Source organism: Hipposideros armiger, unplaced genomic scaffold (assembly GCF_001890085.2).
Source record: "Hipposideros armiger isolate ML-2016 unplaced genomic scaffold, ASM189008v1 scaffold_198, whole genome shotgun sequence".
Lineage (NCBI taxonomy): Eukaryota > Metazoa > Chordata > Mammalia > Chiroptera > Hipposideridae > Hipposideros > Hipposideros armiger.
This window is the reverse complement of record NW_017731548.1, coordinates 1095458-1116309: the sequence shown is the minus strand read 5'-3', so window position 1 is coordinate 1116309 and position 20852 is coordinate 1095458. Positions and strand designations below refer to the sequence as shown.

At 38.4% G+C, this 20852-nt stretch overlaps 1 protein-coding gene across 1 annotated transcript in view; it reads right to left on the bottom strand.

The window, feature by feature from the left end:
• SOHLH2 (spermatogenesis and oogenesis specific basic helix-loop-helix 2) overlaps positions 1 to 18023 on the bottom strand; it is a 53147-nt gene extending 35124 nt beyond the window's left edge. Inside the window, exons 1-2 of the mRNA XM_019653152.1 lie at positions 17902 to 18023; positions 2209 to 2420 (exon numbers count right to left, since the gene is read on the bottom strand). Of these exons, the coding sequence (XP_019508697.1) occupies positions 2209 to 2420; positions 17902 to 17949 (260 nt within the window). The 5' untranslated portion in view covers positions 17950 to 18023. The remainder of the gene's footprint in view (positions 1 to 2208; positions 2421 to 17901) is intronic.
• Between the last annotated feature and the right edge of the window lie 2829 nt (positions 18024 to 20852).

Here is a 20852-nt window from a genome sequence, read left to right as displayed (position 1 = left end):
AGTGCTTTAGGAAAGGTAAGGATTTAAATGCCTTATAAATGGTGCAGTATGTTTATAAGACTCATTTACCCTAAGAAAAACTAGAAATATAAAAATATAAACATGCTATACAAGGGTTTAAACAATTCATAAATCATGAACTCCTAACAGTTCTGAGGGCAAGAAAGGGACTTTCAGAGATATTTCTAGCCCCTGAGCAATTGTGAAAGGCCAAGATTCCGCAAAGAAAGCTTTGTCCCTTTTTTAGAGAGGAACGCAAAAGCCAGAACGCACTGCCTGCCCTAGAGAGGCATTCCTCCCACTCATCCGCCCACACACTCGGTCATCCCTACAGGAGCTGAGTCAGGACCCATACAGGGTACTGGGAACAGCGTAACAAGAGACAAGAAAGTGAAATCCAGGTGTATTCCACAAATTATCCTTTTCATTTTAATCAAATGCTTTTACAGCAAACTAGTAGAATGGCCACATGCATGTTTGTATAGTTAGTACCTTCATCTACCGGCTTTTCCCTGCTAAGAAATCTTAAGCTGTGTTATTCAGAGCAAAGACAGCAGCAGTGGGGAGCACCCACAGAGGTGAGTAGCAGACGAAAAGTTCTGTCCTCTGACCTCCCAGCTTTTAATACTGTGACTACACATAAAGCTTGCTCCTTAACGGAACTCTATTCTCATCCTGTTCTAAATATAAACTCAATAATGAGCAAACACAAAGTCTTCGCTACATTCAGAAGGCGCCACAGCGAACCAGGATCCTACTCTGGAAACGAGAGGTCGGCCCGACCAACTGGTGTGTCCCACACTCTTCCAAAACCATATGTATGTGTAGTTTATACTAAGTTTGGCATATACTCAATCTCAGAGGTATAAACGAAGGGGCTTCAATGCACAAGCCAACTAATTCCAGACTTACAAAAGAACAAGAAAGGAAAAGTAAAGAGTTCCAGTCTAGGTTGTGTGAAAACCATCATGTGGTCTCAAGAAAATCACCTCAGCCTAAGTTTCCCAATCTGTCAAGTAGGAATGATGAAACACTGCTCTACCTCCCTCATAAAGCTGTTACAAAAACTTAAGACTACAAAAATGCGTTAGTATGAGCCCCCAACGAAGGAATTCTATCTATAAGAGTTTTGTTTTGTTTTGTTTTGTTTCTTTTTAAAGGTATGTAATAAAATAGGCATATCTTCAGAAGGAGGACAGTTCACATGTTTTGGAGTGAAATCCACTTTCAGGTAGTCTGCCTGGTTTGTCCAGAGTTCCTATTCCCAGTGAAAAGCCAAAAGAAATGCAGAACACCAACTGTTCTAAGAAACCCCAGGAGTAATGTCTGTCTGTCTGTCTGTCTGTCTCTTTAACAAGTGGCTTTGGCTTCTTGTCATTCCAACTTTCTTTTCCCCCTAATCTAATATGCTTGCTCCTTTTGATTCAAGGGTCACAATATTGTCTCTGAACTTTCTCCTTTAGTCTAGAAAGGCCTGTCCTATAATTCTGAGAAGTCCTTATACATTTGAATATTATCTACAATTACACTTTCTCTATCAAGTCTTCTTACAGAAGGGGAACAAATGTGTTCTGACCTAACCCTGTTTAAAAACATCCTAAATGGCTCAAAATCCTAGGTAGTCACGCAAGAAGAACCTAACTCGCCCACCACCAAGCTCCAGATCTCGAGTGGAGTGGGTCAAACAGAAGCAGAACTTCTACAGAACTACAAGAAGAAAGAGAATACTGGATGTGGTGTTGGTCTGGATTCATTGGATCCAGAGTTCCAGGGCTCCTTCACATTAGGATATCTCCTAAGAGACACCTTCAGTCCACAGCTAACATGACATGGAACTAAGAGCACTCACCTGCCTTAGCATCTGCCATAACAATTACAGAAACTCTGAAAAGATACGCCATTTTAATAACATAGTTATTAAAAAGGGAGTACCCGAGGGATTCAGGTAAGCATTATATACCAAATAAACTTCTACAAACAATTAGTTCTCCCATTCTCACCCACACCTACAACTTTTTAGGTTAAAATAATAATTCTTAGTATGTCAAACTGGCAATAAAAATAACATGTATGTAGCTTCTGCCCATGAAAATATCCTTCATTTTAAAAATTAAAGTAGAAATAGTATCATCTTATAAGGATTTTTATAGAAATAGATTCTAATAAAAACTAGTCTAAAGGTATAGAGTCAAGGTTTTTGGAGTCTACCTAATTAAGTTGACAGCTTCCAGCTCCTGGACAGTTGGTAAAGTCACCTTCAGGAAAACCATGTTGAATGCGCACGCATCCAGAAGTGTCGCCAACTTCCTCACATCACTAATGGTGATGATGACTTCCGCCATACAGTAAAAGAATTTCTGTACAATATCGGCCAGGTACTGAGCAGTGACATCTCCAACTAATAAGAGGTCTATTTTTGCCTGAAAGAGAAGGGGAAAAAAACCACAAAACACAGAAGTACCACATAATTAATATCTGGGCACAGAGAAAATGTCATATGTTAGAGGATAGAATCAAAAAGGTTACAAATAACGCAATGACAGCTGGACTGAATGGTCAGCTATAAGCACCTCAAGGGCAGGAACTATTAATTTCATGTCCTCAGTACCTAGGGTAGTGAACGGATTTAAAGGCCATGCTATTTTAAAAAGTTTTGCCTACAAATACTATCCTCCTGTGGTTTTCCTGCAAGTTTCTTTCTCATCCTATTAACAATAGATTGGATTTTTATGGCCTAGTCTCCCAATCACCTGTTCTGCTGGAAAATCTGTTTACTTACGAGAAAACCCAACTGGTGACGCTCCCAAGCTATTTTGATGAAACACACGTTCCATAGGACAGAGTAAGATCTAAATTCCTAAATCCTAAGAAACACTCAAATAAAGTCCTTTATTTGAAAGGATTACATGCTATTCAAATCCCAATATTAGGAACCAAAAAGCTTCATTTCCATTTGGGAATATTTTCAAGCACATTCAATTAGGAAAAATATGATTTCCATCTTCACTTCTATTTCTCTATTTTATATTCTCTACAGCTACTGAACACAATCTACTAAAAATATCAAAGAATGGGAATGCTTGAATTAATGGAAACTGTCAGTAGACAGTTGGACATGCCAGGCCATAGACAGCTTCACATGAGAAAACAAATTTGGGAATTGACCAATTGAGTCAAAAGAGGTGGGTGAAGGAGTTAGAAATACCTGTATGAAAAGAAAGGCAGCTTGAAAAAGACAGAGCTCTCTAGGGCAGTTAGAATGTGGGTGGCCTGCCACGGGGCTTCCCTCCCCCTTCAGCCTGGTTTCCCAAGGGCTGCTGGAAAGAACACGTGAGGTGCAATACTCTAGGCAAGTTCGAAGTAAGCAAACTTTCTGCACTTTTCACTTTTATCTGCCTTTTTTTGTTAAACAAAAAAATGTTAGTCTTCCTTCACCCATCACTCATATCCTACCTAATTCAATCCCCTCCCTACAAGCAACAAATGTCAACAGTTTGGTATATAGCTTCCCAATTTCTTTGTCAAACATATAACACACATATACAGCTTTTTGCATGAATGAGATGTATATATTTTGTTTGTTTGTTTGTTTTTTAGCTGAGCCATCCTGCCACCTGTTGGCAGCTCAGAGGCAGCTCAGCTCAGGCCGGGAATTGAACCGGCGGCACTGTTGCTCAGAGTTCATACTCTTGAGCGAGCTCTTAAACAACTGAGCCACTCGGCCAGCCCTGAGATATATATATACTTTTAAAGTAAGTTGCTTTTCTCACTTAATACAGTTCAACAATTCCTCAGAAATTCTGGTTCACTGGGAACATTCTCATTTTTTCATCTGTTATAGATTTATTCTCTTAAATAAATATTTTCTATCATTTCTTGTCATCTAGGGTGGAAGGAGAATACATGCTCATCTGTCATCTTGATCCAGTCTCCTCACATATTATAATTTATTGAATCATTCTCCTAACGTAGAATTTTGATGTTATTACAAGGCTGTGATGAATACCTTTGTACATACACTTTTGTGCAAATAAGCATATATCCTAGAGGCAAACTATAAGTTTGAAAAATAAGGATTTGCTTTTGTTTTTCAACTTAGGTACTGCCAAATTGTTCTCTCCAAAAAATACAAAAATTTACATCTACACCAACAGTGTACATGAGTAACCATTCCCAAGATCATTAATAAGACTGATTAATTTTTTTCCCATTTTTGCCAATATTGTAGGCAAAAAAAACCTTAATTTTCCTTTTCATTCTCATTTTTCTAATTAATATTGAAGTTGAGTATCTTTTCATTTTAGTGACAATTTCCATTTCTATTATTGTATATTCTAATTATTATGCTTGCCTATTTATTACCTTTCTTTTTCCATTGCTCTGTAGGCATTTATATACTCTGGACATAAGTCAACTATTTTTTTTTTTAGTCTGTCATGGCTATTAACTTTAATTATAAGATTTCTTATAATAATGATATATTTAGTAATAAATCTACCAACTCTTTCCTTTAGGGCTTGGTAGATTTTTGTCTTGCTTTCAAAGCCATCTCTATTCATATTATAAAGATATGCTTTTCCTAGACAAGAAAAAACTAAAGGAGTTATGTTAAAGGGACTTCTTAAGATGAAAAGATCAAAAATATAAATAAGAGGGCGGGCCGAGTGGCTCAGTTGGTTAAGAGTTGGCTTGGGAGCGCAAGCTCTGAGCAGCAGGGCCACCAGTTCAGATCCAACATGGGCCAGTGACACTGCACCCTCTACAGCTAAGATGGTGAACAACAGCTCAACCTGCAGCTGGGCTGCTGTCAGTGGCTGGCAACAGTGTAGGCTGCAGTGAGGCTGCAGTGGGCTGCCGTGAACTACTGTGAGTGGCTGGCAGCCAGAGTGAGCAGCTGGCGAGAGCTGCTATAAGCTGCCATGAGCAGCTTGTCCAATGGCCAGTGACCAACTGCCTCAGCCGGGAAGAGCGCAATGATCATATTGGGTCTTCGGAAAAGTCATGACACATGTTTGCAACAGATGGTACTAGTTGATTTTTGGAAGTATTAGAGTCATTCACATCTATGTTATTGTTTTGTCATTTGATAGCTGACAGTTCTAGCTTCATTCTAAAAAAAAAATTGAGTGATTTGGTTGAGTTTTGGAGATTTTACAAGCTGAAGATGGAAGACCAAACTGTGCATTTTTGTCATATTTTACTGTTTTACTTCCATAAAGGGAAGAATGCGAGTCAAGCTTGTGAAAAGTTGCATCAAGTTTACGGTGACAATGCTCTACAAGAATGTCAGTGTCAACGATGGTTCACGAAATTACATGCTGGTGGTTTTTATTTCAATGACACTCCTCGGTCAGGGAGGCCCACCGAGGTTGATGACAACAAAATAAAGGCATTGATCCAGTCAAACCCATGTTACACAACATGAAAGATTGCAGAAACATTGAACATCCACCATTCAAGTGTTCATGACCACCTGAAGAAGCTGGGATACATAAGCATGCTCGATATTTGGATTCCACATGAACTCAAAGAAGTTCATTTGACGGCGCATATAAACATCTGCTACATGCTCATTAAATGTGAGAAAAATGATTCTTTTTTGAAGCGACTGACAACTGGTGATGAGAAGTGGATTGTTTACAACAATTGTGGTGTGCTAACGATTTTGGTCCTGATGTGATGATTCGCTTCAAATGACATCGAAAGCAGACATTGATCAGAGGAAGGTTATGCTCTCAGTGTGGTGGGATTTTAAAGGTGTCGTATTTTTCGAGCTCCTATCAAGGAACCAAACAATCAATTTGAATGTGTACTGTCGGCAATTGGACAGTTTGAACAAATCCATCATCCAGAAACGACCAGAGCTTGTTAATTATAAAGGAGTTGTGTTCCATCGTGACAATGCAAGACCACACACAAGTTTGATCACCCGTCAAAAATTATTGGTGCTTGGATGAGATGTGTTGCCATACCCACCATCCTTGCCTGACCTTGTGCGGTCAGACTTCCACTTGTTTCACTCTCTTCAAAACTCCTTACGTGATATAACATTCAATTCAGATGAGGCTGTAAATCAGCACCTTGTTCAGTTTTTCACAAATAAAAACAGGTCTTTCTAAGAACGAGGAATTCTGAAGCTCACTGAAAGCGGCAAAAGGTTATCGAACAAAACAGGCAATATATCGGTAGATCTTTGTTTTTTATATAAATAAATGACCTTTGAAAAACATAGACAAAATACATCATGACTTTTCTGAAGACCCAATAATACCAACATGGGCCAGTGAAGTGGTGTCCTCCACAACTAGTCTGAAGAACAAAAGGACAGCAACTTCTCTGTTCCCCTTTCCCAATTCTCCAACCTTGTTCCCTCCCCCAACTCCCCAATGAAATCTTAAAAATATATACCGGTATATGAATAAGAAAATGTAGGGAAAAAGTTCTCACTGACAAAGGCAAACACATAATAAAAGCAGTGAATCAACCAACACTAAAGCTAGTACAAAGGGTGAAAGACAAAAGTAGGAAGATCATATGTAATTACAATATATTAAGGGATACACACAAACACACATGCAAAAGAAATAAAAAATAATGACTAAAACATAAACGTGAAGGGAGTAAGTAAAAATTTTAGTGACTTTAGAATGTGTTCAAACTTAAGCAACTATCAAAAGAGACTACTATAAACATAGTATACAGGAAGCACATGGTAACCACATACCAAAATTTACAAGATATACAAGAAATAAAGAGAAAGGAATTCAAACACAACACTATAGAAACTCATCAACACACAAAAGAACAAGAAACAGAGAAATATAAAAACAATTAAGAAAATGGCAATAACTACATACCTATCAATAATTACTTTAAATGTAAATGACTAAATGTTCTAATAAAAAAAGACATGGGGTGGCTGAATGGGTTAAAAAAACAATACCTATAAGTATACTGCCTATGAGTGACCCACTTCAGATCGAAAGACAGACACAGACTAAAAATAAAGGGATGGAAAAAGATATTTCATGCAAATGGTAACAAAAAAAATGCTGGCATAGCAACACTTATATCAGATAAAACAAATTTATTTATTTATTTTTATTTATTTTTATTCATTTATTTATTTATTTATTTTAAAGATTTCTTGGGGAATTGGGGGAGGGGGACAGTGTTGAGGAATCGGGGAAGGGGAACAGACAAGTTGCTGTCTTTTTGTTCTTTAGTCTAGTTGTGGAGGACATCACTTCACTGGCCCATGTTGGTGTTATCATTGCATTCTTCCCGGGAGAGGCAGTCGCACTCCAGCCATTGGACGGCCGCTCATGGCGACTCACGGCAGTTCATGAAAGCTCACGCCTACTACCGGCCAGCCCCACTGCAGCCTACGCCATCACCAGCGATTCATGGCAGCCCAGCTCCAGGTTGAGCTGTTGTTCACCATTTTAGCTGTAGAGGGCGCAGTGTCACTGGCCCTCACATGGGATCCGACGGGGGGCCCTGCTACTCAGAGCTGGCATCCCAAGCAAACTCCTAACCAATGCGCCACTTAGCCGGCCCAGACAAAACAAATTTAAAACAAGGGCTGTAACAAGAGAAAAGAAGGGTATTGCATAATGATCAATCCAACAAGAGGCTATAACTCCCGAAAATATCTACAAACCCAAAGTAGAAGCACCTAAATATATAAAGCAAATACTGATGAACATAAAGTAATAGTCAGATTAGGGGACTTTAACACCCCCATTGATACCAATAAATAGATCATCCAGACAGAAAATCAACAAGAAAACAGCAGCCTTAAATGGCACACTAGACCAGATAGATTTAGTTGATACGTTTAGAGCATTTCACCCCAAAGCGGCATAATATATTTAGTTGTCGGAAAAGTCATGACGTATTTTTTCTGTTTTTCGTCGCAACAAATGCATCATGACTTTTCAGACAACCCAATACATTTTTCTCAAGTGTACATGGAGCATTTTCCAGGATAGACCACATGTTAGGCCACAGAACAAGTCTCAATAAATTTAAGAGGACTAAAGTCATATCAAACATCTCCTCTGACCACAATGATATGAAATTGGAAATCAATAACAAGAAGAAAACTGGAAACATTCAAACACATAGAGGCTAAATAACATGCTATTAAACAATGAATGGGTTAACAAGATCAAGAAAGAAATCTAAAGATGTCTTGAGGCAAATGAAAACGAAAACATAATGATTCAAAATCTATTGGACACAGTCAAAGCAGTATGAAGATGAAAATTTTGAGCAATACCTCAAAAAATAAGAAAAATCTCAAACAAACCACATAACCTTATACTTAAAGGAACTAGAAAAAGAACAAAGCCTAAAGTGAGTAAAACAATGGAGACAATAAAGATCAGAGCAGAAATAAATGAAATAGAGCATAAAAAACAATAGATCAATGAAATAAAGAGCTGATTATTTGAAAAGGTGAACAAAATTGATAAACCTATTGCCAGACTCATTAAGAAAAAAGGAGAGAGGACCCAAATAAATAGCATCAGAAACGAAACAGGAAAAGTGACAACTGACACCACAGAGATTGAGGAAGTACTACAAACACTTATATGCCAACAAATTGGACAATCTGAAAGAAATGCATAAATTCCTAGACACATACAATCTTCCAAGGCTGAATCAGAAAGGAACAGAAAATCTGAACAGATGGATAACGCCTCATGAAATTGAATCAGTAATCAAAAAGCTCCCGACAAACAAAATCCCTGGAACAGACAGCTTCACAGGTGAATTTTACCAAACAGTCAAAGAAAAATTAATACCTATCCTTCTTGAACTATTCCAAAAAATTGAAGAGGGAAGTCTCCCAAATTAATTTCCAAGGCCAGCAATACCCTGATTCCAAAACCAGAAAAAGACACTAAAAATAAATAAATAAATAAATAAGAAATAAGAAAAAAAGTATAGAACAATATCCCTGATAAACCTAGACATAAAAATCAACAAAATATTAGCAAACTGAATTCAGCAATATATTAAAATATCATACACCATGATCACGTGGATTTAGTCCCAGGATGCAAGGCTGGTTCAATATCCACAAGTCAATTAACATGATACACCACATAAACAAAATGAAAGATAAAATATGATCACATCAATAGATGCAGAAAAAACATTTAACAAAATTCAATATCCACTCTTGATAAAAACTCTCAGAGGGACCATTCCTCAACATAATAAGGACCATATATGACAAACCCACAGCTAACATCATACTCAATGGTGAAAAGCTGAAAGCTTTTTCTTTAAGATCAAGAACAAGACAAGGATGTCCACTTTTACCACTTACATTCAACAGAGTATGGGAAGTCCTAGCCACAGCAATCAGACAAGAAAAAGAAATAAAAGGCACCTGAACTGGACAGGAAAAAGTAAAACTGTCATTATTTGCACATGACATGATACTACTGGGTTGTTAGAAAAGTCATGATGCATTTTTGCAACAAAAAACATAGAAAAAATACAACATGACTTTCCTGACAACCCAATATATATAGACAGCCCTACAGAATCCACCAAATATATATATATATATATATATATATATATATATATTTAGAATAAGTGAATCCAGTAAAGTAGCAGTATACAAAACTAATATTCAGAAAACACTGCATTTTTATATACCAATAATGAGCTAATAGAAGGAAAATTAAGAAAACAATCCCATTTATAATTGCACCAAAAAGAATAAAATACCTAGGAATAAATTTAATGAAGGTGGTAAATGACATATACTTGGAAAACCATAAGACACTGAAGAAAGAAATTGAAGAAGATACAAATAACTGGAAGCATATGCTGTGCTCATGGATAGGAAGAAATAACATTGTTAAAATATCCATATTACCCAAAGCAATCTACAGCTTCAATGCAATCCCTATCAAAATACTACTGGCATTTTTTACAGAACTAGAATCCTAAAATTTATATGGAATCACAAAAGACTTCGAATAGCCACTGTAATCTTGAGAAAGAAAAACATGTTGGAGGTATCAGATTATCTGACATCAAACTATACAAGGCTATAGTAATCAAAACAGCATGGTATTGGCATTAAAAGTAGACACATAGATCAATGGAACAGAATTGAGAACTCAGAAATAAACCCACATCTATATAGTCATTTAATCTATGACAAAGGAGGCAAAAATATACCATGGGGTAAAGGAGACAACACAAGTAAAAAACATGTAAACTGTGACATCAAAAACATAAAATGGTGTAGAGAATAAAGATATAGAGCTTAGTATGAGTTCATAGTTAAGTTGTCAGCTTAAAATAGGCTGTTATAAATGTTTTATGTAAGCCTCATGATAACCACAAAGCAAAACCCTATAGTAGGCATGCAAAAGATAGAAGGACTCTAAGAATAGCACTACAGGAAATTATCAAATCACAAAGGAAAAGAGCAAAAGAAAAGAAATTATGAAACATCCAGAAAACAATTAAGAAAATGACAATAAGTATATACCTATCAATGGGGAACCCCTGTGCACTGTTGGTAGGCATGCAAATTGGTGCAGCCACGATAGAAAAGAGTATGGAGGTTCCTCAAAAAATTAAGTAAAACTACCATATGACCCAGTGTTGGGAGCCATGCAGGCTGGCTTAGCTGAAGCATAACTTGTTTTGCTTCTTGTTTTGCTCCTTTCTGCACCTGGAGGGTGTTTACTTAACCTTGAGGTATGTGGTGAGAAGGCCAGTTCCTTAGAAGACATAATAAGATAGAGGGCTATCTGGCTTTGGGGAAAGTGTCCTGGGAAACTGACTCCCTAAGGCCCCTCTGACCTTAAAGTTTCTAGTAGATAGATAATGATGTACTTTTGAATGAGGTAATGCATATTTGTCCCTTCTGCTTTGCACATATCCTGGATGTATATAATGGGGAGGAAAAATAAACTCGTGGCTGGTTGCTAAGAATGCTTCCAGTCCTCCCAGACCCTTTTTGTTTCTTTGTCTCTTTATTTCCTTAAACCTCGCCCCCACTTCAGGTACTGTTCTCTGGAATGCCGAGGCAGGACCCTGGCAACCCAGCAATCCTACTTGTGGGTATTTATCCAAAGAAATCCAAAACACTAATCCGAAAAGACATATCATTCCTATGTTCATTGCAGTACTATTTACAATAGCCAAGATATGGAATCAACCTAAGTATCTATCAATAGACCAATGGGTAAAAAATATATGGTACATATATATAATGGAATATTATTCAGCCATAAAAATTAAAATTTTGCCATTTGCAACAACATGGATAGACCTATAGGGAATTATGCTAAGTGAAAAAATGAGACAGAGAAAGACAAATACCATATGATTTCACTTTAATGTGGAATCTAAAAAACAAAATAAACAAGCAAACCAGAAAGAAACTCATAAAGACAGAAAACAAACTGATGGTTGCCAGATGGTAGGGGGTTAGGGGGATGGGTGAAAAAGGTAAAGGGATTAAAAACTACAAATTGGCAGTTATAAAAACAGTCACAGGATGTAAAGTACAGCATAGGGAATACATATAGTCAATAATATTGTAATAACTATGTATGGTGTCAGATGGGTACTAGATTTATTGTGGTGATCATTTTCCTAAACTATATAAATGTCTAATCACTATACTCTACACCTGATACCAATATATACTTCATATCACTGTAATTAAAAAATAAAAAAAACTTTTGAAAATATGCTGTGATAGTATATTCTAATACTTTCATGGTGCTACTTTTGCAATTAGCCTTTTATCGCATCTGGGTTTTATTTGGTAATTAACACATATATGTTTTTCTGGGCTTCATTTTGATCCATTAATCTATTTCCCTATTCCTACTTAATAACGCACTGTTTAATTTCTAGCTCTTTATAGTATATTTTATATTTGACGGAACAGTTCCCTCCTTGCTGTTTCCAATTTGGTTCTTAGATATTTTCCCACAATTTCTCTCCCAACAGAATATTAGCATCAGCTTGTCAAGTTCTATAAGAAACCCTGTTAAAATTTTTATTATGGTTTTATCTATTTTAAAGATTAATTAGGAAATCTCATTACTGTAGTAAATCGCCCTATTTAGGAAGTATGATTCAGAGAATTCAGGACTTTTTTTTAAGTCCTTCAGTTTTACAGTTTCCTCCATATAGATTTTGTATACATCCTCATATATTTATTCCTAGGTATTTCAAGATTTTGGAGTCATCGTGCAGGGGATAGCTTTTCTCTTTCACTACATTTTGAGATAGATTATAGCTGACATAGAGAAATGCTATTCATTTCTATATAAGGAATTTGATTCAAGTTCTTTATTGTACTCTCTACTTAGTGCCACTATGCGTTATGATGCTTCTGAATTTCCTAGGTAGATAATCATATTGTCTTTAAAATGAACTCTTTTGTCCCTATTTCTAGAATTTATGCCTTTTATTTATTGATCTTAAAGCATTGGCTAGAACATCCAAAACAATGGTGACCAGCAGAAGTGACAGTGAACATTCTTGCCTTATTCCTAACTTTAGTGGAAATATTTCAAATGTTTGTACCACTAAATATGATACAGAAGGTTTCTGGTCAATACCCTTTATCAAGTTCAAGAAGTCTCTTTCTACTTGGAGGCTAAGAATTTTATTTTTTTATTATTATTAGTTTCAGGTGTACAAAACAATGCACTAGTTATCCTTTTCAACCCTCACAAAGTGACAACCCCCTCCCCCTAGCCACTGCCCCCCCACCCCCAATAGCATATATATCTAGAACTATTCCATTGACTCCATTCCCACACTATACTTCACATCCCATGACTATATATGTATTATAATTGACATATAATATTATTCAACGGCAGCTTCAGATGTACAGTGCAGTGGTCAGGCCTCTACACCGTCTATGAAGTGGTCTCCCCAACAGGACATGAGTCCATCTGGCCCCCTAAAAAATATTTACATTATTGATTATATTCCCCAGACTGTCTTTTCTATCCCTGAGGCCATATTGTAGTTACCAATTTATGTTGTCTCGTCCCTTCCTCTTGGAGGCTAAGAATTTTAAATCAGAAATGGGTGGAGGTGAGTTTTACTTCCTTTTATTGTTCCTTAGGATTATTAGTAAGTTTAAATTTCCTACCTCCTTTTCAGTGAATTTTGTTCATATATATTATTTAAAATCCATTTCATATATCTTTTCAAATGTATTAATTTTTAAATGTATATAGTAATTACTTGCATGGAGTTCATCTTGCTTTCTAACTAGAGATTAATATACAGTTACTTTTTCTATCTTCTTTTTCTGGCAATGTTTTATTAGAGACTATAGAACTGTGTGGTTCAATATATAGCCACATGTGGCTATTTAAATTCATGTTAATTAAAATTAAAGTTTGAAATTCAGTTCAGTAACACTAGCTACATTTCAAGTGCTCAATATCCACACATGGAAAGGGGTTACCATATCAGACAGTATAAAATATAGAACATTTTCATCACTGCATTAAGTTCTATTAGATGACACAGTCCTCCAAGTGGCACTTCTTTGTATCCTACAGATTTTGACATATATTACATTCTGTTCATTCTTTGCTAGTTTGTAATTTCAGTTTATATTTCCATTTTAACCTAAGAATTATATTAAACATCTATATAAAGATGTTTTTAATTTTTAAGAAGATAGTGCTTCTATTTTTGGAGTTTTTAGGGGGCCCAACTGATCCAAGTGTTCGGCTTACAGCTAATTCTCACCAGGTGAGCACCCTCTGGCCCATTTCATCTTTGTTTCAGCTAATATTTTGCCTACACGATCACTAGAGTTGTTTTACCTCTGCATTTCTTCTCTTCTCCATGGCTTGTAAGCTGTGGTTTTTCTACTTTTGTTTTACTGGCAATTTGATCCCACCTGTTTTCTAAATTTCAAGTTTTCCTGTGGATTTTTTTTTTTTCAGTGTTCAGAGAAAAGCGGCTTTGTTCAAACCACGATCCCATTAGGGACTATACACTGCATTTGGCTGTTCTGTCTCCTTGGACTTTTAATTTGGAATCCTCAACCATTTCCCCCAGGATATTTACTTGCTGAAGGTATCAGCAAGTTTTTCGTTTTTAAGTATCTCCTGCCATGGAGTCTGGGGTGGATGGGGATATTGACATGTGTGCTCAATCACCATCCCAAGCCAATCTCGCTCACCAGCCCCACCTTATTTTGAAGAGGATAAAAATTCAAACTCTTTAGCAGGACCTTTCAACCCAAATATCAACCTACATCAGAAACCTTATTTCTTTCTACTTCCCTCAAATATCCAACATTCTAAGATGACAGCATAATACTTGCAAATGACCTTTGAAATTTAGAATTTCTACAGTAGAGAGTATCAGGACCCTTCTAGAGGGTTTCCTTTTCACTTTATAAACATTCTCATTTCCAATAGCACGCTAGCAGCAATGTGGGACTCTGAGCCACCTCAATGCTTCTGAGTGCAGACTGTTTGCAAATCGCCATTGTAGCTCAGGATTCCTTGTATACCAATACATTCTCTTGTGAACCAAACACCAAGCAGTGAAAATAATTAACAAGTATCCATAAAAAAAAGTGATTATAACTTTGTATTTTAATTAACCTGGTTAACTGAAGCAACCTATGAATGTCTAAAAATAACCTATAACCTATCTATTACACATAAGGTAACCACTGAATTTACATTCCAAACTGAGGCACTTTTGAGAATGAAAGGGGGTGTGCTATTAATAATTACAGTAAAATAACATATAAACTGGGTATCCTGAGCTATGAATAACTTGTACAACTATTAGAAAGATTTATTGACTTTTCCTTTAACACATCCTGTCACTTTGCATCTGCTTAAATATGGCTGATATCTACTCTCTCCATAGATTTTTATTGAGCCCCTACTATAAGGGAGATGCTGTGCTGAGAATACAAGTGAACAAACAGATAAGGCCACTTGCCTTCATGGGACTTATAATTTGAGTTTTGGGTTTTTTTCCTGCTGATAATAAAGTATGGCTTTCAATCCTTGAAGAATAACATATGCGCCTCAGTTCTACCAACTGACCCTCTTAACTGCTTGATGCAGCGGGAAGAGAATAAAGGCTTTCAAGTCGCACAGACTAGGGTCTGTTGCCCTAGCTCAGCCGCTTACCAGTGTCTTCCAGTAAGATACTTAATGTGAGCCTCACCTGGGGAACATCGCAAGGATGTTATCAGGAGAAAGGTTTGCATAGCGCCCTGTAGGTGGTAGTTATGGCCATGTTTTCTCAAGTTATACCACACCTGAGCACAAGGCGTACAGAAAATGTCAAATCAGCCTAATGCAGAAGGGGGCAGATGGAATCAGAGAGGAAAATGTGTCCACATCAGGCAGTGAAAAGAGCCCTAAATCAAACTGCTCTCTGCATTACTTGAGCCATAGGGCTCTGAAAACAGGCCCCCTGAGGAGCAAAGATTCCTAAGTTCTGAGTAACAGACATCAGCTGTGAACTTGAGCCCTTTCCTAGCTAGTCTTGGTGCTCCTGATTGCAGGATGCCCCTCAGAGGCTCAGTTCTGGATTTGCCCAGAACCTTTCAGCTACTCTTGTGGAGCAAAGGGCAGAGCACAGTTCCTGGGTATGTGGGGAGAAATCTGGGAGGAGGTGGGGAAAAGATCCAGAACGATAAGGAAGTGTAGCTCCACTAACCAGGCCTCTATGCAGCACATTTAAAAAGTTTTGCAGAGTGCTTTGCACCACGACACAGAGGGAGCACGAAATAAAGCAGCTTTGAAAAGAACTGATTTGCTCTCCCACCAAAGGCTTCCTTCCCTGGCCCGCAAAATCAGCGCCAGCATACTGGGAATGTAAATCAAATTAGAACACTGCCCTAGCTCACTATCCCAAGGTAATTAGAATTAACTGAATAGCTTCCAATCAACTTAAACGGAACATTTATTCTGTTAAAAATATCTTGTTGATGGTGTAATGTGAACACAGCTGATGAGAAGGAGCCACTGATAAGAATAATAAAAGGAAAATCAATAACACTTCCCAGGATATGCTGCTCTAGAAAAACTGCTTTTGAAGACGACTAAGATTTTCACCTGTGAGCACCACAACTTGAACCGACACTAGACTTCTTTGACACAATTTTTTTTTTCCTATTTGAATGGCTTACTGCACCTTTTTTAAAAAAATAAAATAAATTTTCACTGGGAAATCATGGAAAATTCAGCCTAATGAGAGAGTAAAACGCATCTGTAATTCCAACAATCAGGGATAAACACTAACACCTTGGTGGGGATCTTTTAAGTGAGGGCAGCTTTTATAATGCAATACACTAGTCACCGGATGCTCTTGGTCCCCTCCCTTTGATTTCTGAAATGAGTAACAACACTCAGGGCACTCCAGTCGCCACAATTTTTAAAACACTGGATTTCCATTTGCAATTTGCGCAGGCTAAGCCCTTAATTAGTAACAGCAGGTGCTGAAGGGCTTCAAGCCAATCACTCCTCCATTTTAGTGAGTTGTTATTTATGTCACTCTTATCACCCCGAGCAGTGCTGACACTCAGCAGCTGGAGGGGCTGATCTCTCACAGGGCAATCCTTGGCCTCCAGTTTCCCCAGGGGTCAAGGGGCTTAAACAGCTCTATCTGGAGAGACTGAGCGAGCTGCTCCTCAAATGCAAACAAAAGGTTCAGTTGGGGCTTCAGACTGTTTTAGGGGTTGAAAGCCATAATTATTTACTAGATAATCAGACATTTTATTCAGAGTTCCGTTTTGGACAGCTTTGCCTAATTCTGCACCATAAAATACTATTTTTCCTTTGAGTTTAAATAGGTACCTCCACTTTTAAAATGATTAAGAAAACCTATTAAATTGGCCCACTTCAAAGTGGCCATAATTCCGTTTCAGAAAGCTTGTTCCTGAGAGGAGATCTAACTATGTAGAACATTCTGAGTGGTAAACAAGTCATACAGCCCAAAGGGTTTCCGTTTGTCTACCAAAGTATGTAAAAAACTCGCTAAGAAGAAAGCCAACACCGTTTGCCTTGTTTTCTGGGGTGGTGAGGTTTTCTTTACGCTTTCTTCCTAGCGGATTAATAATCTTTTTATCTAAAAGTTACAGAAGTAATTTTGTGCTTCTGTGAAGGGGATAAATAAGGAGCTTGTAAAAGGCGGGTGGGCTTTGGGTTTCCATGGAGGGCGGGAGGGTGTGTGAGGAGAGCAGGGCCTTCGGTTTCCACACACACCTGCCTGTGTACACGGTGTGAGCCGAGGAAGAACGCGCAAGCACACTTTGGGACGCCATGCCAGTAAGCAAATGGGAAAAGAGCACGCCAAGTTGTGCAGAGAATGCTGAAAATAAACTTTCCTACGTTGCATATACTTTCCTATATTCAAGCTCAAAATTGTGATGCACATTGTGTCCAGTCACCAGCCCCAAACACCTGCTGACTTTTGCTCCTGGGTAACTACCAATGGTTTCCTGACGGAAAAATGATTTTAAGTTTGGCAGGAGTCAGGGCTGGAGGAGGGTTTCTTTGTAAAAAAGTTCAGTCCACTTTCCTGCTTTGGTCTCCTTTCCTGGGGGGATTCAGCCAGGTCCCCAACCTCGCTAGGGGTAGTGGACCAGAGCGGGACTCCAGGACCGAAGGCTGGAAACCTCGGAAGCCCTATCCACACTTCCTGCCTCGGGGCACTGACCCAGGACTCGCTCGCGCCCCTGGAAGTGGCCCTTCCTGCCGCCGCCCTCCCGGGCTGTCCCCGAAACCAGGGACGCCTGCGCCCGGCTGTGCAGCCGTGGGGGCCACCCTGGCCCAGGGCCCGCGCGCCATTATGAACGCAGCTGCCTCGCCTTCCTCCTCCTCCGCCTCTTACCTGGCCAGAGATTTGGCCCAGCTCCTGGCCGATAATTGAGGCCGCCATGGCCCGTTGCCCACGTGCCTGGTGTGGGGCAGCCTCACAGCAAGGGGAGCTCGCCAACCCAGCCACGTCCCGCCGCCGCGCTAATGGCTGAGGGCCAGCACCTGCAGGTGCGCATGCCCCGGCCGCCCTTAAAGTGGCCCTTCCGCCCAGATCTAGGCACTTGGAGTAGCAGTGGGTTCTGCGGGGGAGGGGCCGAGCTGCGGGGGGTAAGAGGGAGTGCTGCTGGGGAGGGGCTGCCCAGGGTGCCCTGGAGGCCCTTAGGAGAAGCTGTCACTGGCATACTGCCCACCCAAAGCTCCATTCCCTAGTCCCTGGGAGGTCACACAGGCCTTAGAACTGCCACTGCTCCGCCTGGAGAAAGGGGAAGCTCTGCCCTGCCTCTGGAGGGTCTAAATATCTTAAGAGATCTTATGGGAAATCTTGCAAGTTTAAATATTACGAATTAGCAAACAGGTTTTTTGGGGGGTTTTTTTCCTAGGCAAATGTATGGTACAGGATAGGAAAGGAGAATGCTGTTATGGTTTCTTAGTGTTTTCTTTCCAAACCACTAATAAATTAAAAATCTTAGAAGCATTTAATTTTGCCCTGTGACAACAAATATTGTCTGTTCCCATTTTCTCAGCTGAGAAGGTGAGGCAATAACAAATCTCCCGGCGGCGGCTGCCCTGTAACCCACTTTCTTCAGCCTTCACTCGACATTTTATTGAGATCTATTGAGTGCCAGGACCTGTGGGGGATCCTTCCTCTTGTCGGTCTTTACTACAGTTCCTGATTTTTCCATTGCTAGAATTTGTGGGGCTGGGGAGTGTGGGGGTGGGGCGTGGGGGAAACAGGGAGAGGATGGTCTCTGGTAGTGTTTGTTGCTTTGGATTTGCCTCGGCTCTTGATCTCACTTGAACAACCAGTACCCCTGATCTCAGGGCAAACGTCCTGTTTCCTGAGCAGGTGGTGGTAAGTTCTGGGGGCGTGATTTAGATCATGAGAGCATGAGAAAATATCATTATGATTCTATACGATTTTGATGGGAAGGTGCAAATAAATTTCCGGTAAGATCATTCTGCGTTGTTTTTGGAAGTAAATGTACACATATTGATAGATATGAATTTTGGCTCTTTATTACTTTTTCAATCAATTAGGAACTGAGAGTATCTACATAAGCGTCTGTGAGGTGGGATGGTAGTTTGTTCATCAATATGGGACAAAGGTGAAGTCATGCTCAGGCACAGTATGCAATGTGAAGTGAGGTAGCTTTGAGCATTTCCCCCCTTTTTGGTAACCAGGTTTGCATTGCTCCATAGGTCTAGATTAGCAAAGCTAATTGTGACAAAGACATTGTTGAAACTGACAGACTCATTGCTTTTAAATTTGAGTGGACAATACCCCTAAGTTTATGTGAGAATAAGTAATCATTCCTGAGTTAGAGGAAGCAAAAGAAGATAACAAATCTCTTCTGTATCAAGAATATAAGATTCTCGGGGTGGCCGGTTAGCTCAGGTGGTTAGAGCGCAGTGCTCATAACACCAAGGTTGCCGGTTCGATCCCTGCATGGGCCGTGGAGCTGTGCCCTCCACAACTAGATTGAAGAAAACTACTTGACTTGGAAAAACACATTGTCCCCCAATAAAATCCTTTGAAAAAAGAAGAATATAAGATTCCAGCCTTCATAAAAATCAAGTTGAGTATTTTAGTAGTTTCCAATCTTTGTCACCATTTAACTTTCTTGAATCACACTCATATTATTAGAGAAAATTGGGCAGAAGGATGCTCTTTGTGATTCCCAAGAATAAAAATATGCTACTTATGCTCTTGCTGAAAATTTGAATACTATGGATTAGAAAATATGACAATTCTACATAAAGAAATATATTTTAAAACTTGTACTCAAAATTAGTAATTCAAATGTATCTCTTAGAAAATAATTTTTGCATCATTTAAAATTTAATATTCATAGTATATGCTTTATATTATTTCCCACCAAAATTAAATTATAATTGTGTATTTTTTACAATATTCATATACCCTGAATAGTTTTGTAAGTAGTACAGTATACATGGTCCATTCAAATGAATTCTTATCAGAACCTATGTTTAAAATGTTTGGAAATTTACCATCCAGCTATTTTACAGAAACTGTTATATGTAAGCTGTGTCCAATATTGTTGCTTACTTGGCTTACAGAAATTTATAACTCGATGGGACCCTGGAGATTACTTAGTTGTCCTTTCCTTTTAAAGATGCTGATGCCCAGAGAATGTTCTTATAAAGACCACGGAAGTTGAAAGTCAGAGAATTAACTAATTTCAATCATTTTTACTAATTATTTTTTACATTTAACAATGCACTAAAGTCACTATGTAAATACATACCCTTTAAAACACCATGCTTGCACTGTCTTTGGAATATTAAATCGAAGAGTCTACCATAACTTGACTAACCATTAAGTTCCATTAATTATAAACAAGGCCATTTTCTTAATGTTAATTGAGGAAGGTGATTTTGCCTCCACCTTTGCCATCTCCTCCTCCTCCTTTCTGACAATTCATCAGAGAATAGCCAGAATGGTCTTCTAAAATACAAATCAGAATATTAATTCCTTTTCGCAAAACCACCCACTCAGAAAAAAAAATCTAAATTTATTTCTATATTCAACAGTACTTTTATATCTGACTCTATCTCTCCCACCTTATTTCTTTCCATGTTTACCACCTTTCATGACCTCTCATCAAAGTGTCTCTTTCTTCTGAAAAAATCTGGTAAGTGAAAACCTACATTTTGCCCTTTTTCTTCCTTCTGTTTGGAATGTTCTTCCCTGTTATTCATTTCATCTGGATTTCTTACATGATGTCATCTTGAACACTCCCTATCAGAATCTAACCCCTTACTCTATTTTTCTTTTTTTTTTTT